The sequence below is a fragment of the Morone saxatilis genome, unplaced genomic scaffold (assembly GCF_004916995.1).
Source record: "Morone saxatilis isolate NCDOM2014 unplaced genomic scaffold, NCSU_SB_2.0 Contig18, whole genome shotgun sequence".
Taxonomy (NCBI): Eukaryota; Metazoa; Chordata; class Actinopteri; family Moronidae; genus Morone; species Morone saxatilis.
In genome coordinates this window covers 8339895-8353721 of record NW_023339740.1, presented here as the reverse complement: position 1 = coordinate 8353721, position 13827 = coordinate 8339895, and the positions used below count along the sequence as shown (strand labels likewise).

The window sequence follows — 13827 nt, the reverse complement described above, 5'->3', positions numbered from 1 at the left end:
GGAGTGCATTAATGTAATGCATACGTATAGGGTGGGTATAAGAGTCAATGTCAGTGGGGGATCCGGGCCTTGTTAATGAGGCCAGCTATATATATGTAGTGTTTTGCGCATAACAGGATTATGACTGATACAATGTTTGAGTCTCTGTTTGTGTACATGTATATGAGAGAGACCGACATCACAACTGCTCATACTTTTGCAGGTTAAGGGAGAAAGAAGTGATAAACCCAATCTCCAGATGATTAAGCTGAGGTTACATCAGATCATTGGATGGAGCCTGTTACACACATATTTACATGCAGCTTTAAATATTCCATCATTCAATCAAAATGTATCATGTGCCAATGAACTACCATTGAACTACTAGGCAGCCTGGTACAGAATGGGTAATCATACTGTACCCGACTAAGAGCCTTGTGTGTGAGTATCATTTTCTCCTGGCATGTGTCCTGCTCCACAGCTGTTTAGAGCAGACGCACATCCTCTCTGACGTATGGTGCGCAGATGTGGCTCTTGTGCTTAGACTCTTGGCCAGTGGAGTGAATTCAGAGAAAGAGGACACAAGAAAAGAGAGAGAGAAGACATAGAGAGTAAAGGGAGGCAAAGAAAACACACAAGCCCCGGACAGGCTCTCTAGAAGTCCAGGTGTACGTTGTGAGTGTTTCTGGCGTGATGACGTGGGTGAATTGCCTTTTTAGTAGGGCATTCAAAGAAAAGACTAACATGTGGTTCCCATTGGGGAGGCTGAACACAGAGGGGACAGAAGTGGAAGAGGGCTTGAAAGAAAAAAAGTGATGGAAAAGTGGAGAAAGAGCAACAGTGAGAAGGAGGATAAAAGGGACAGAGAAGACAGAAAAGTGAGGGACGGAGGAAGAGAAAATATAGAAATGAGAGGGGTAGATTTGCACTGGCTGTTAAGATCAAAGAGAGGGGCGCTCATACCTCCTGCTGTCATACTGACTGTACTGTGTAGTCACAGCCCCTGCATACACTACCTCAAAAACCCCAGTAAGCAGCCACCGCAGGCCTGTGCTGCAAACCAGCCAACCACCATGTGATGTGTAAAAGCACCCTGCCTTAGTTAGTGGCCTGGCATGGTGAATACATACTTAAATAAGGTTTAGCTGCAGATGTTTTCACACATATGCGCGTAGTTGCCAGCAGGCTGGTAAGCATTAAAGTGGAAAGAGAGAAAAAAACATGTCTAGCAGCGTGAGAACAAGAGTGGTAGGAGTGTTTTACAGCAGGGTTAAAGACTCCTACCTCTCCCCAGTTGCCAGTCTTCCACTTGGGACATCGTCCACCTCGGCAGCGCCTCTGCTTGCTGGGTTTGGGGGACAGAGACTGGCAGTTTTCCTCTGAGGCAGGGCGACCAGAGCCGGTCACGCAGCTCACTTTACGGGACTTGAATCCTCTTCCACAGGCGGCAGAGCACTGCAAGAAGGAGTTAAATTGAAATCAAAAGGTATGTTTTGTGTTAAAACTGTACACACCCCAAACAAATGAAAGTCAGGGTGGGTTTGGTTGTTTGGTCGGCATGATTTAGGTCAAACAAAATGATTGGGTTTCACAAAGCACTTCACTATAATGTCAGGCATAATTGAATCTGCATGATAAAATATTATAATCATTATAATTTAAGTCAAGTTAAGTATTTATTGAACAGGTAAATTTAGTTTGTGGATCTTTTTGACTCCAACCCCCCCCCCCAAAAAAAGAAAAAAAAAAAAACGTGATATGAGAGAGACGCAGTTCCACGTGGGTCGCTAGTCCAATGGCAAAGCGTGTCCGATCACCCCGGCAGCAGTTTGTTTCACCTCCGGGTTCACCGAGTTACTCTAACTCAGTGTGACAGGCAGACACACACATACACACACACACACACAGGAGGGAGTGGAGAAGGGCTGGACTGTGCTCGGATAATCAAAGGGGCGTTGCATGTGGGGATGGATGGGAAGCGACAGGCTCAGAGTTGAATGGGTACGCGGCCCAGTGTGTGGTGCTGTCCTGACCAGCAAGGGACTGTACTAGACAGGAACATGCTGTGACCTCTCACCTCATTCAGGGTGTGGGGATGAGGGGTATGAGGGGGTCATTAAAGGAGGGGCTAATAAAATGCCTGTTCCCCTTCTTAAATCCGGGCACATCTACATTTGATCTGTAATGCGCTAGATTTATTGGAGTTAATTCATGCTGGTTTTTATGCCAAGAGATAAAGAAACGTGATTCTTGTGTGGATATTGTCATTAAATATCAATAAAAATGACACTGACTGTGTTTCTTATGTGTCTTTGGGATAGTACTTCCTATGAATTATTGTATAAAGTAGAAAACTGACTTCATGATTGATGTAATAAGTCACTGACAGTTCTCCTGACAGCAAATACCACCACTGACTGCAACAACAGAGATCATATTTTTAATGCTGTTGCCTGACATGAACGCAATATACAGTAACACATTAGTTTTAGATGTACACAAGTGGGTCATCGCAGGGGAAACTGAGCTTCCCAGTAAAGGTTAAAGCATTTACAATCCAGACTGCAATCAATCGTCAGGTCGTTCCTCAAAGGTTTTATATACTTTTTTACAAGGGCTTTCCTGCTGGTGTGCTGTGCTGAAATGCCCTCAGAATACCTTGAGAATCAGTGCAAATGGGTCACATTAAAACACCATGTGTTTTATCAGTACTTGAACCCCCCCATGCAGAGTTCATTAACTTTGCCCATAAGTTCTCTGGGATTCTGTATCCAGTTCACTAATACAACATGATTGCTCACACACACACACTTGAACTCAATATTTCCTACTCCATCGGAAAATAAATACACTATATAAACAAATTTATTTTGCTTTAGTTTTATTTGCAGGAGGTAGAGTGGGCCGTCCACTTATCACAGGGTTGGTAGTTCGATCCCTGGCTCCCCCTGTCCACATATCGTAGTGTCCTTGGTCAAGACACTGAACATAGTTGCTCCTGATGGGCAGGCCAGCATCTTGCACGGCAGCTGCGTCACCATCGGTGTGCGTGTGTTTGAACGAGAGGCAAATTGTAAAGCGATTTGTCGGTTCAGGCTCTATTTACCATAATGCTACATGGAATTTAAACAGTGTCAATCACCAGTCAGTTTGAACTGACTTCTAAACAGTTCAAAAGGTAATTACAATGCATAGAATTGCAGATACAAAACACATCTTTCAAATCATACAACTTTAGCTTTAAAAATCGATATAGGCAAAGCATCGACCAGCACCATGTGAAATGAAACCCCCCTAAATACACCAGTTTTCAATGTCAGCATAGTGTTTGGGAATCCTATTCAACTTGGTTTTGCCCCCCCCCCCCATCACAGCAATTTCCCAGAAGTCTGTCTGTGCTGACGTGACAAACTGGGAAGGGGCCCCTCCCCAGATCAAACGTGACCCTTGACCCACCAATACACCACTGTATTGTCTTGGTACACTGTCATCAACCCGCATTAGACCAGAGTAGAGGGGCCTGACAGAAAGGGGCAAAGGGCGCTGGCAACTTCATAGCTGAGCACGCGTCACCAGGCGTCCCAGAAAAAGCCAGGGTAGGCATTAAGAGTGAATGAACACAGTCAATGAAATGGGAGGTATACTGAAGCATTGTCCCACAAGACACAGATTTACCTTGATGGAAAGAGCTTTGAACTCCTGACACTGACGGTAAGAGCACGGTCACTCAAAGAGGTCAGCAGAGGCCCTGATCACATAAAATAACAAGGATATTGCTCAGTGATTTGTGCGTTTTCATTCAGGAAAAACACCCCGTTGAATAGACTGGCGGGGAGGACTGCTTTGTAAGCTATTAGCCAGGCATCTCTTCTTAAATCTTTTAGCCAAAGTCAAAGGTAAACACACTAAATAATATAGGACACTTCCTTATCCACAAACACACTGAAATTACCATAAAGATGGAGTTGGTAATCTTGAGTTAAAGCCTTATCCTTGTTTCAGACTTTTTCGGACAACCAGTTTATGTAAGTTGTTTTTTTCCTTTTTCTTAGTTTGCAGTGACCTTGGCCAGCTCACTGTGAGTGACAAAAATGTTGGTAATGCTTTAGATTACACACCACAATGTACAGCGTAATTATTCCCATTTACAGTGAAATTTTTTAATACCAATTGTGCCAGTACAGTACACATCCATACACACGCATACGAGGGCACAAGATGTGTACATGAGCATGACCGTCCTTGAGAGCCACAAACAGGTAAAAAAACAGTTTTTGAGGAAAGCAATGTTTTTGGCATTAGGCCTACTCTGTTTTGGACATAGTGTTAGTTTATTGTTAGAAGAGATGGGCTGACTTTAAAGATGATGAAATTACACAACTATGTAGTTTGCAGTAAATGGTAATTCTGAAATAAATCACAGCAGTGCTACAGAATTCATTACCCTATTGTCTGACAAAATTCAGCTTTGTTACTCAGTAGGTCACAGTGGGCCCTATAATATTAGAATATGCAAACAAATACAAACATTTCTTTTAAGTTCCCAGATAGTTAGGGAGGGGTAAATGTGCTAAATGTGCTGCATTAAGTGTTTATTCTTGTTGTTATGTCGTGGTGTCCCTTGTATCTGTGTATGTATGTCTGAAAGCTACGTACAGACTGTGACAAATTTCCTGTGAAGGACAATAAAGTATCTATCTATCTACTCACTTACTCCCTAACTTCACATATTGCTGCTTTGTATCTACATTTATGCATCAGTACTGTACTGTACTGGTACACCATTAATACAAAACATTACACTGGATTTTTGGGAAGAAATGTGCTGTATGTTGCAGGCTACAAACTTAAGTGTTACCAGAATGTTTTGTTCAAATAAGAATGAAAAAAAGCCTTTGATTGTACCTCTACTTCACTTTAATCATAACCTTTCGGGAAATGAACAGAAATCCAACAAATCCATAAAAAAATTAAATATTGACATAACATTATAATGAAGTAACAATAAATACAAGTAATTACATAAATGTACAGAAATCTTGAAACACAGACTACAGAATACTGCCATTTGTGAATAAGAGACATACAATATACTTATTTCAAGAGCCTGTTGATATGGTGTGTATAACTGTACTGCTGTTTGAACCAGAGGTTGACCACAAGGAGTCAAACTGCTATGACTGAAAAATAAAACTGTGCTCTACTTTCACTGATTCAACCTAAATTTAATTTTATGCTGCCTTACAATCACATGTGGGACTCATTAGAAGAGATAGTTCTCATTAGTAAATAATGTGTGGTAAAAAATGTACTCACTGCTGTGTTAACAGGCCCTTAAAATAAGGTGTGATGTCAGTACAGACATTTATGACCAGGAGGAGTCAACTGGGTAGGCTGCAGGCAAAAGTTGCCCCTAACCACAGATTCTAGATCATTTTTCACTGTCCACAGCAGGATGGTAGGCATTACAAGGTGGGAGATGACACACAACCTGGATCTGTGTTTAGGGCCATCAGCTGCAATGGGTAGCCTCAACAACTCATGCTTAATCTTAGCCAGCCAAACCCCTCCAGGGCAAGGGAGAGAAAGATACGGCAGGGGGGCAATCAAAACAGAGACTGAGGTAGACACATTAGGTTGGCTCAGAGTAAGAGCTCTGGATACAAAACACTATTAACTTCCCCTGTGGTCACAGGTATCACGTGTTCAAAGTACGACATTTTAACAGCCCATTCCCTTAAAGGTTGAGCAAGCTCTTTGATGGACATTCGAAGACAATTCAACATTATTTCATCAAATCTGTGATACACTTTGCATTTAGCTGATCAATCTGATCAATCCACTAACTGCTCATGGAAAGAAATAAAAAGTACAAAAAAAGGCAGCACTATAAAGCAATGTGCCACAATAAACACCTAATCGACCAAAAATACGATGGTTCATTTTTGATATTTATATCTTATATCTCCCTTGTTTGGCCAAAGCACCACTGTAGTGTAGGTTATCATCGTTTAATGGCTAGTTGAGTTGTGTTTTGTTCCAAGTGAGGTATTGTTGAGCATAGCATATTTAGCAACTCCAAGTACTTACTGTACAGAGAAAACATTAACTAACATAATATAAATACACTCATATCAAAGCACCTTTGGAGCAGAGAGATTTAAACTTATTGTTTTGGCCACACTAAGGAAATCTGGGTCAAAACCCCTCTGCCAAGCTGGAATACAATGGCTATTAGTTCTAATTATCACAAACTCAGTGAGACACTTTATTTTACAGTGCTAGTACAGCTACTGTTTGCTGGTGTTTACTACTGATACTGGACGTTTCAGAAACCTTTGAGCCAACATATTAATGCTTCAGTGTCAATGTCATTTTGGGGCAACACCACTGTTTGTTTCGTAGCAGAAAGTAAATACATAAACTGTAAAATAAAGTGTCTAAATAAGATTAGTAACTTCTCTAAAAAACCACATGTGCCTTGAGACAAATTGAATTCTTGATACAATAGCCATTTCATAGATGTATATAGCACAAAGATGTATATATAGTACACAGCCCTATGTAAGTTGGTGCTTTTAATGTTCATAACAGAACATCGACTACATTGTGTAGCACCACATATTTGGGGATTATGGGCCATTCTTTGGATAATAAAAGAAAAAGGCATCGTACTGTATATTCCTGATATACAAAAACATTCATCAGTATTTGCATATGAGCAACGATTGGCTAAATGTGCGAATACAAAGAGCTAAGACACAAAATAAATCACTTTTTAAAGTTAATGCTATATACAAAAGATAAAAAGGAAAAAAATATCTTAATAAATTATCTTTAAAAACAATATTTTACAAAACTAACTTTGATTGTGATACAAAGTGATCCTGAATTTTTCAAATACTAATACAAGGCTCAACAACAGTTTTATGGTAACTAGGACTGACAAAAAATGTTCTTATGGTCACAGCTGTCACTGAAGTATTTTGCGATGTTGTACTTTTTTTTTGGCATATTGCAAGTGAGCGTTTCTTTGCCATTTAAGTGCAACAGAAATTAACTCTCCGAATGTCTTGAGGAAACGTCGACCAATCGCAGGCACCAGAGAGGGAGCAGGAAGTGGAAGGGGTTAAAAGTAAAAGTAGAGAAGCGGTTGTTTCTCCAGTGCAAAAGCACCATAGTCATTCTGTCCCTTTAAGACTGTTTGTAAAAGAGTAAGACTACAAGCATTTGAAAAAATGTGAGGTTGAAAAACAGGGTATAGAGTATTTTTTATGAGCGTACCGAGCTCCATGGGTCTGTGATCCAGTGGGGGCTAGACGGGCACGGCTGAGTATTGCACTGCTCGCGATCTGGTGGCTTGTCATGGATCTCGCAGCTCAGATCATTGAAACGCTCGCCGTTTGGACGCTGACACACCACTTGCCTCGTCTTTATTCCACCTCCACATGGCTTGGTGCACTGAAGACAGCAGGAGGAGAGGTTGTGTTTTACACATGGGTATTGGGAAAAGGTTTTTGAGTGTTAAGAAAAAACTTCTTGTGTGAAGCATGGAGAATGTGAGTATTAGCTGATTTCTAATGCATTTTCAAACCTCCACACTAAGCAACTTCTACATCAGTCAAAGTAATTAATCAAACACAAAAAAGCATCCCAGAGTTAACAGTTTTCTCTCTAAACTAGACCAATATCTGATGTAAAGAGCGATAGAGTGGTGCCTGTCTTACCTCTCCCCAGCTGCCATAGATCCACTGTGGACATGGCCCTGACTCACAGGATCGCTGCTCATTGGGCCGGCTGCGATCCTCGCAGCTGTTGGCAGGGTACCCATTCTCATCCTGGCACACTACTACACGCCGTTGGAAACCTCCTGCACATGTGCTGGAGCACTGTTGTTACAGAGAGAGAAAAGTAAGCACTGTCAATTAGATGTGTCACACAAATAGATGATGGGTGTGTGTATAGGTAAAAATCTATCTAGGTATATACTGTATGTATATTATTTACACTTCATTTAGACATGATGAAGTAAAAAACACACAAAACTGCCTACTGCAACGTATTAAATCAGTGTATCTTTGTCTAGATAGAAGAATCACGAGTAGATTAAATACACAGACCATGTTGTAAAGAATACTTGTGCACTATAGTATGTGTATTATATTGTGTGCACACAAAGCTCCCACTCAAAAATTCACAGAACAATACTATGAGCCATCCCATGTCAAAAGACTGGCCATGTGTGCTGCTATAATAAAATATACATCCTCAGGACAGAGGAAGGAAGAGTCACCAGAAATAGCTTTAATCACTTCCCAGAATTATTTAAAGGTCAAAATTATTTTTGGACAGAGATTATCACTAACCCAGTTCTTAAAAAAAACAGATGAACAATACAAAGAAAGAAATCCATGGGGGAGACAGCCTGTGGCTCTTAGGTTATGATATCCTGTGGAGTCACATCACAATGTCCAAGGCCTTGTCTTAAAAAGATAAAAGGACCTGGAGAACTGAGCCTCACTTTATGAGCGTGTGTCAAAGTCAGCATCATAAAATGCATTGTAGGAAAATATAACTGCTTCACAAACTGTTAAAAAATTACTGAACTTTTCACTTTACATTAGTACTTAAACCACCCCAAATCCTCTGTAACACAAGGGGGAATACTTTATATGATGAGGACAGGTTTAGTTAGGACATCTTAAAGTAATAGTTTGACATTTAGGGAACTACACATATTCAGCTCTATACCACTCTCCTGTCTGGAAATACAGTAACTACAAAGCTACAGAACCTGCTTAGCTTAGCATAGCACAAAGACTGGAAACATATTGGTATGGCTAGCCTGGCTCGGCCCAAAGGTAAAATTAATCTACAAGAGTCTCTAAAGCTCAATAATTGACATTCTTGTTAATGTTATGACATATTTGTTTAATCCATTACAAAACCAGGGACTGGCTACTCAGCTACTGGCTGTAGCTTAACATTTATGGACATAAAAGTGGTATCAATCCTCTAACTCTCAGCAAGAGAGTGATTAAGCGCAATTCGCAAAATGTCAAACCATTCCTTTAATCCTATGTAGACTCAACCATGGTTGAATCAATAGGGGGCTACATTTAACACAAAAGTCGGTTCAGTACAGATAGTAACTATAAAACATTGTGATACTGCAGTCTAACTGCTGGGACGGAGCATTCGGGTTAACAGTTAGCTCACTAACAATAGAAAACGTACATGGTACAATTACGTGTGTGAAAAGAGTGGCCTTTAGCAGTTCCTTGTGTAAAAAAATAGTTTCCTGATGGTGGGATCATTATAAAAATAGCCATTTCAGTACCGCCTCAGCTCCTCAACTGTCTCATTTTCCCCCTTGCTATCATTTTCTCCAGACTTCTATTGTTTGAGCTGAGGGGTTGGCTGCACAGGATTAAGCACAATATTTCAAATGTCAGGCCCCAGAGAAATGGTTTGTTGACCACTGTGATGTGATGCCTCACCGCGCCCCAGGGTCCAGTCCGCCATTGGTGGGATTGGCTACGAGGCAGGTTGTTCCTGGCACTGGCGTTTGGTGAGGACGGGAAAGGTCGGGTCTCACTGGAGCGGGACGGGCATTGAGACATAGCACAGTCCTGCTCTGTGGTAGGACGATCGTCTGGGTCACACTCACTAGCATTCACTTCTTGGTCACTGAAGTTGACGCACAGTACCTGCCGCGTCGTCTTCCCCTGGCCGCAGGTTACTGAGCACTGAAAACACAAAGGGGATGCATTATGCTTATATGCATCTAGATGCATTATTACATGGTGTGAGGTAAAAGATGAGCAATCATACCAACCTACTATTTGTACAAATGGCTCAACATGGGTCATCAGAATTGGCTCTTTAAACAGATTTTTACAAACATTTGACAACTTTGAAATAACAGGATGAACATTGATTGCTGTAACAACTATGGGGTTATAAAATGATAATAAAGGCAAGAGCGCCTTCTAATGAATACATGATATATTTCTATATTGATGAGCGAGTGGGCTCAAGGGCCTGACATTTTCTTTCTTCTTCATCCTTTCCAGATATTGAAAGATCTTCAAGAACACACTCTCTCCCAGTCGGATTTCTAGAGCAATAGAAAATAGTTTGAGCCATGTGTATTTAATCTCATCTTTTCTGCCACAACTCAACGTTTGTGACCACAGGCGATACTCGCCTGGGAAGTGAACAGCTTCACTTTCACACTCATCTTTTCTTTTCCCGTGATGGTCCAGAACAGTGCCATAATGACAGTAGCTGCTGCATACATCCAACTATAGATCTTAAGACCCAAAGATACTTAAAGCCTTTCGCTGGAGGGCAGCAACTACTAACAGTTATGGAGGTGTCGACCCCATTTCCAGCTGACACTCGGCCCAAGGGTGGCGACCAGCACAACTATGTCAACTACATTCAGATAGCACCAAAGTGGAAACCTCTACTCCTCGGCTGGGCCTTAAAAAACTCACTAACAAAAACAATGACAAGGCTAATATGGCATATAGTCCAACACCAACTTAAAGCAAGCCTGACTCAGCAAATGGCCCTGGCTGACCATGCAGTAAATCTTTAAAGATACCAAGTACACATCTTTCTTTTCAGAAGAATAACACAAGACAGAGCACGCCAAGCACTAATGGCATCTCACTCAGCTCCTCCACAGCAGAGTCCACTTTCTGCCTTGCATAAAGTGATCTATTATTCTTATGCAACAGCTGTCAACTTTAAAACCCTGCCTGGGATTACACTGTCCAGAAGTTTACACTGCTCTGTCACCATGTTATGGATTTCACATGATTTTAGATACTGTAAGGTTTGACATACAATATGTCGATGTACATGATGTGATACTAAATGAGGCTGTTGGATAACATACTGTAGGCTGTGCATGCCCTGAGAACAATAACAAATCTCTGTCATATTGGAGTGGTCTGTCACTACAAGATTAAGAAGGCTATTTTGCTTCACGTTAGAAAGTGTGGGTGTGTATGTGTGTGTGGCTGGAATAGGCCTCTGTAATCTTTTTTGGCCTTGGGATGAACTATTTTCTTTGGGGGTTCAATGAGTGTCTTTGGCTTGGTGGTACATGTGTGGGTGTGCATGCATATGCATGTGTGTGTGTGTGCGTGTGTGTGTGTGTGTGTGTGTGGGTGTGTGTATGGTGACCAGACCTGCAGTCTGGCTGTATTGTATCACCAGGACTCTGATGAGAAACATCTGTAAACAAGACTGGAGCCCCTCACTGCAGCCCCTTGCATCTCCCAGCTCCAGAAACTTGTGCCTTGCTCAAATTCACTCTCTGGCTCTCTCTCACACTGATACACACTCCTTCTCTAGCCTCATTCCAGCCCTCCTCCAGACCTCGATACACACTTGCCTCCCAGCTGCCACCCTGTCTCCACATCTTTGCTCACATATCTACATAGCGTGTGCAGACACTAATTTTCAGTGTAGGGTGAAAATCATCCGGAGTAAACTGAAAATAAACAAACCTTGCTAGAAGAAAAACATCTAGAGCGCAATATTGATGACACATTATTTAGGTTAATCAACAGTACTGTCTCTCAGCATAATGAGATGCAGATCTGACGGAAAATGCAGAAAACTATTTTCCAAATTTTCAATTATTTCAGACTTACTTCTACAAATATGGCGAGCTTACATAAATTTAGGTTCAGCTGCTTAACACTGTAATTTTAAGATATTGTGTGCCAACTGGGTCAGATACAACTGAATAAATAATAATGACGGGTTTTTTTTCTTACCACTGTCCATTCCAGCACTTTCCACTGTCCACAGGCCACTACTGAGCACACTTCTCTGGCAGGTGGCTTCGGTAGGTGCGCGCACGCCGACTCATCTGCCACACCACCCTGGTTGTCACGGCAACTCACGTAGCGCATCCGTGTCCCTTTGCCACAGCTGGCACTACACTGTGGTGCAGAGGAGAGAGGTTAATAAGCTGGAAACCAACAAAAAGGCACACGGGTTGAAGGTGTGGCAGAACAACCAACCTGGGTCCAGGAACCAAACCGCCACTGAGTTTTGTGGCCCTGGTGGGAGGGGACTTTGGTCCCTGGGGGAACAGGGTGGCTGCTGGGACACTGGGCCAATTCACAGTCCTGTGGAAGGGAGGACACATACACCCATTCATGCAGTGATTAACAAAATGAATATACTGTAACAACATCTGTCCCTGACCACGAAATACCATGAATATCAGAGATAGCTCCTCTGACATGGGGCACTCATTTACTACTTAAACTATATTCCTTCAGCTCTATGTTTGAGAGTAGTTGTGTTTCCCATCAGCTCTTTCCCCCACCTTACCAAAACAACATTAACAGGGTCCCCCCCTCAGTTCAAACTATGGATTGTGGCAGTAAGCCACTCAGCATAAAGCCCTGATCCCTGTCATAACAGGTCATAGTGGAGTGGTATTCAGGGCTCCAATGCCCATGCTGGCGTGGTTGTAAACTCCACCCCTAATCCACCCCCTTGTCCCTCACCTTCCGCCCCTTCCTCTTTTTCCCCCCATGCCCTCTGGTGCCCTCTGACCCCCAGTCTCTAGGAATGAGGGCCTCAATCAGGTTGCAGAGGCTCTGAGCAGGCTCCACATTCCACACTCCTCCTAACGGAAGCAAATAGTCTTGAAGTCAGTGCTTAAGGTAGCTCTACGCACACTTCCTGTCAGACTCATGTTTTAGATGTACAAACTGATAAATATGACAGATTTTGTGATGATGTATGGTTTTTACAAATTATATAATATGCCCAAGCAGTGATATAACTGTTACATTAACTGTTAATCCTACATCCAAACTGTGTGTGGAAATCTCGAGCAAGGCATCCCTTGCCTCCACCCCTCTCCTCCTTGTACTCAGACCTCCATCTCCCTCTTTTTCTAAGCCCTGCTTGGTGGCTGGTGGTGGTGGGACTGGCGGCATGGTGGCCCACTTCATGGCTGGCTGGTTAGAATTACAACAAGGTGGGGCGACTGCTTCAGGGTCACTGGCTCTGCCGGCCCAGGCACCGGAATTAAGAGCCACTGCGACTAGAGGGGGGCCTCATCCTGAGTGTGCATGCTCAGCCCTCTGAAATGGGTTTACGCCCCACGCTAAACAAACACAACTCTTATTCAGCGCAAAATAGATTTATTTGGTATTCCTCTGTCTCTTTGTGTGTGGCACACTTAAAAACATATACAGATTTAGACAACACAAACAATTCCACATTTAAAATTAAGTGAATGAAACACTTTCTGAATAGAGGAGATATTAACGCTTTTTAACTAGCCAGCTTTAAATATTAGTAATTGGTCATTTAAAGAACGTCCATTGAATCTAACTAGATTTCTGTAAATTACGATTTGTTTAAATCTGTAGTCAAGGGTCCAAGATCAGCTGTCACAACTAAGGGATGACGGCATTGGGAAGACAAACTTGTTCTGCCTTTTGTGTCTCTTACATAATGAAGATAAAAGTATTCTGAAGACTAACACTGTAAGGTCATCATTCAACATCTGGGCTTTCTTTTGGGGATTCTGTCAGAGAGTTGTGTGTCTCTATGTGGGGTTAGTGGGGCCGGTAAAACCTTTCCTTCTGTCTTTCCCTCTAAACCAGACTAGATCAGACAACATAGCTTTATTGAGACCAGGTGGAAATGAAATGTGTGAGTTTGTCTGTGTGTGTTTTGAGTGTCAGGGACTCAACCGTGGAACAACTGTTGCTCTCACAGTGAGGAAGAGATAGAGAGGTTGTGAGCAATTGAGCGAAGTAAAAGAAAGACACTGGAGAGAGAGAAAGAGAGTGAGAG

At 42.1% G+C, this 13827-nt stretch overlaps 1 protein-coding gene across 1 annotated transcript in view; it reads right to left on the bottom strand.

Moving 5' to 3' along the window:
• The window catches only part of LOC118328316 (A disintegrin and metalloproteinase with thrombospondin motifs 9-like), a gene marked incomplete in the record, with an annotated part of 34352 nt that overhangs the window by 1524 nt on the left and 19001 nt on the right, over positions 1 to 13827 (bottom strand). The window contains 6 exon segments of the mRNA XM_035661985.1: positions 1264 to 1434; positions 7264 to 7440; positions 7707 to 7868; positions 9480 to 9728; positions 11778 to 11945; positions 12027 to 12134. Of these exon segments, the coding sequence (XP_035517878.1) occupies positions 1264 to 1434; positions 7264 to 7440; positions 7707 to 7868; positions 9480 to 9728; positions 11778 to 11945; positions 12027 to 12134 (1035 nt within the window).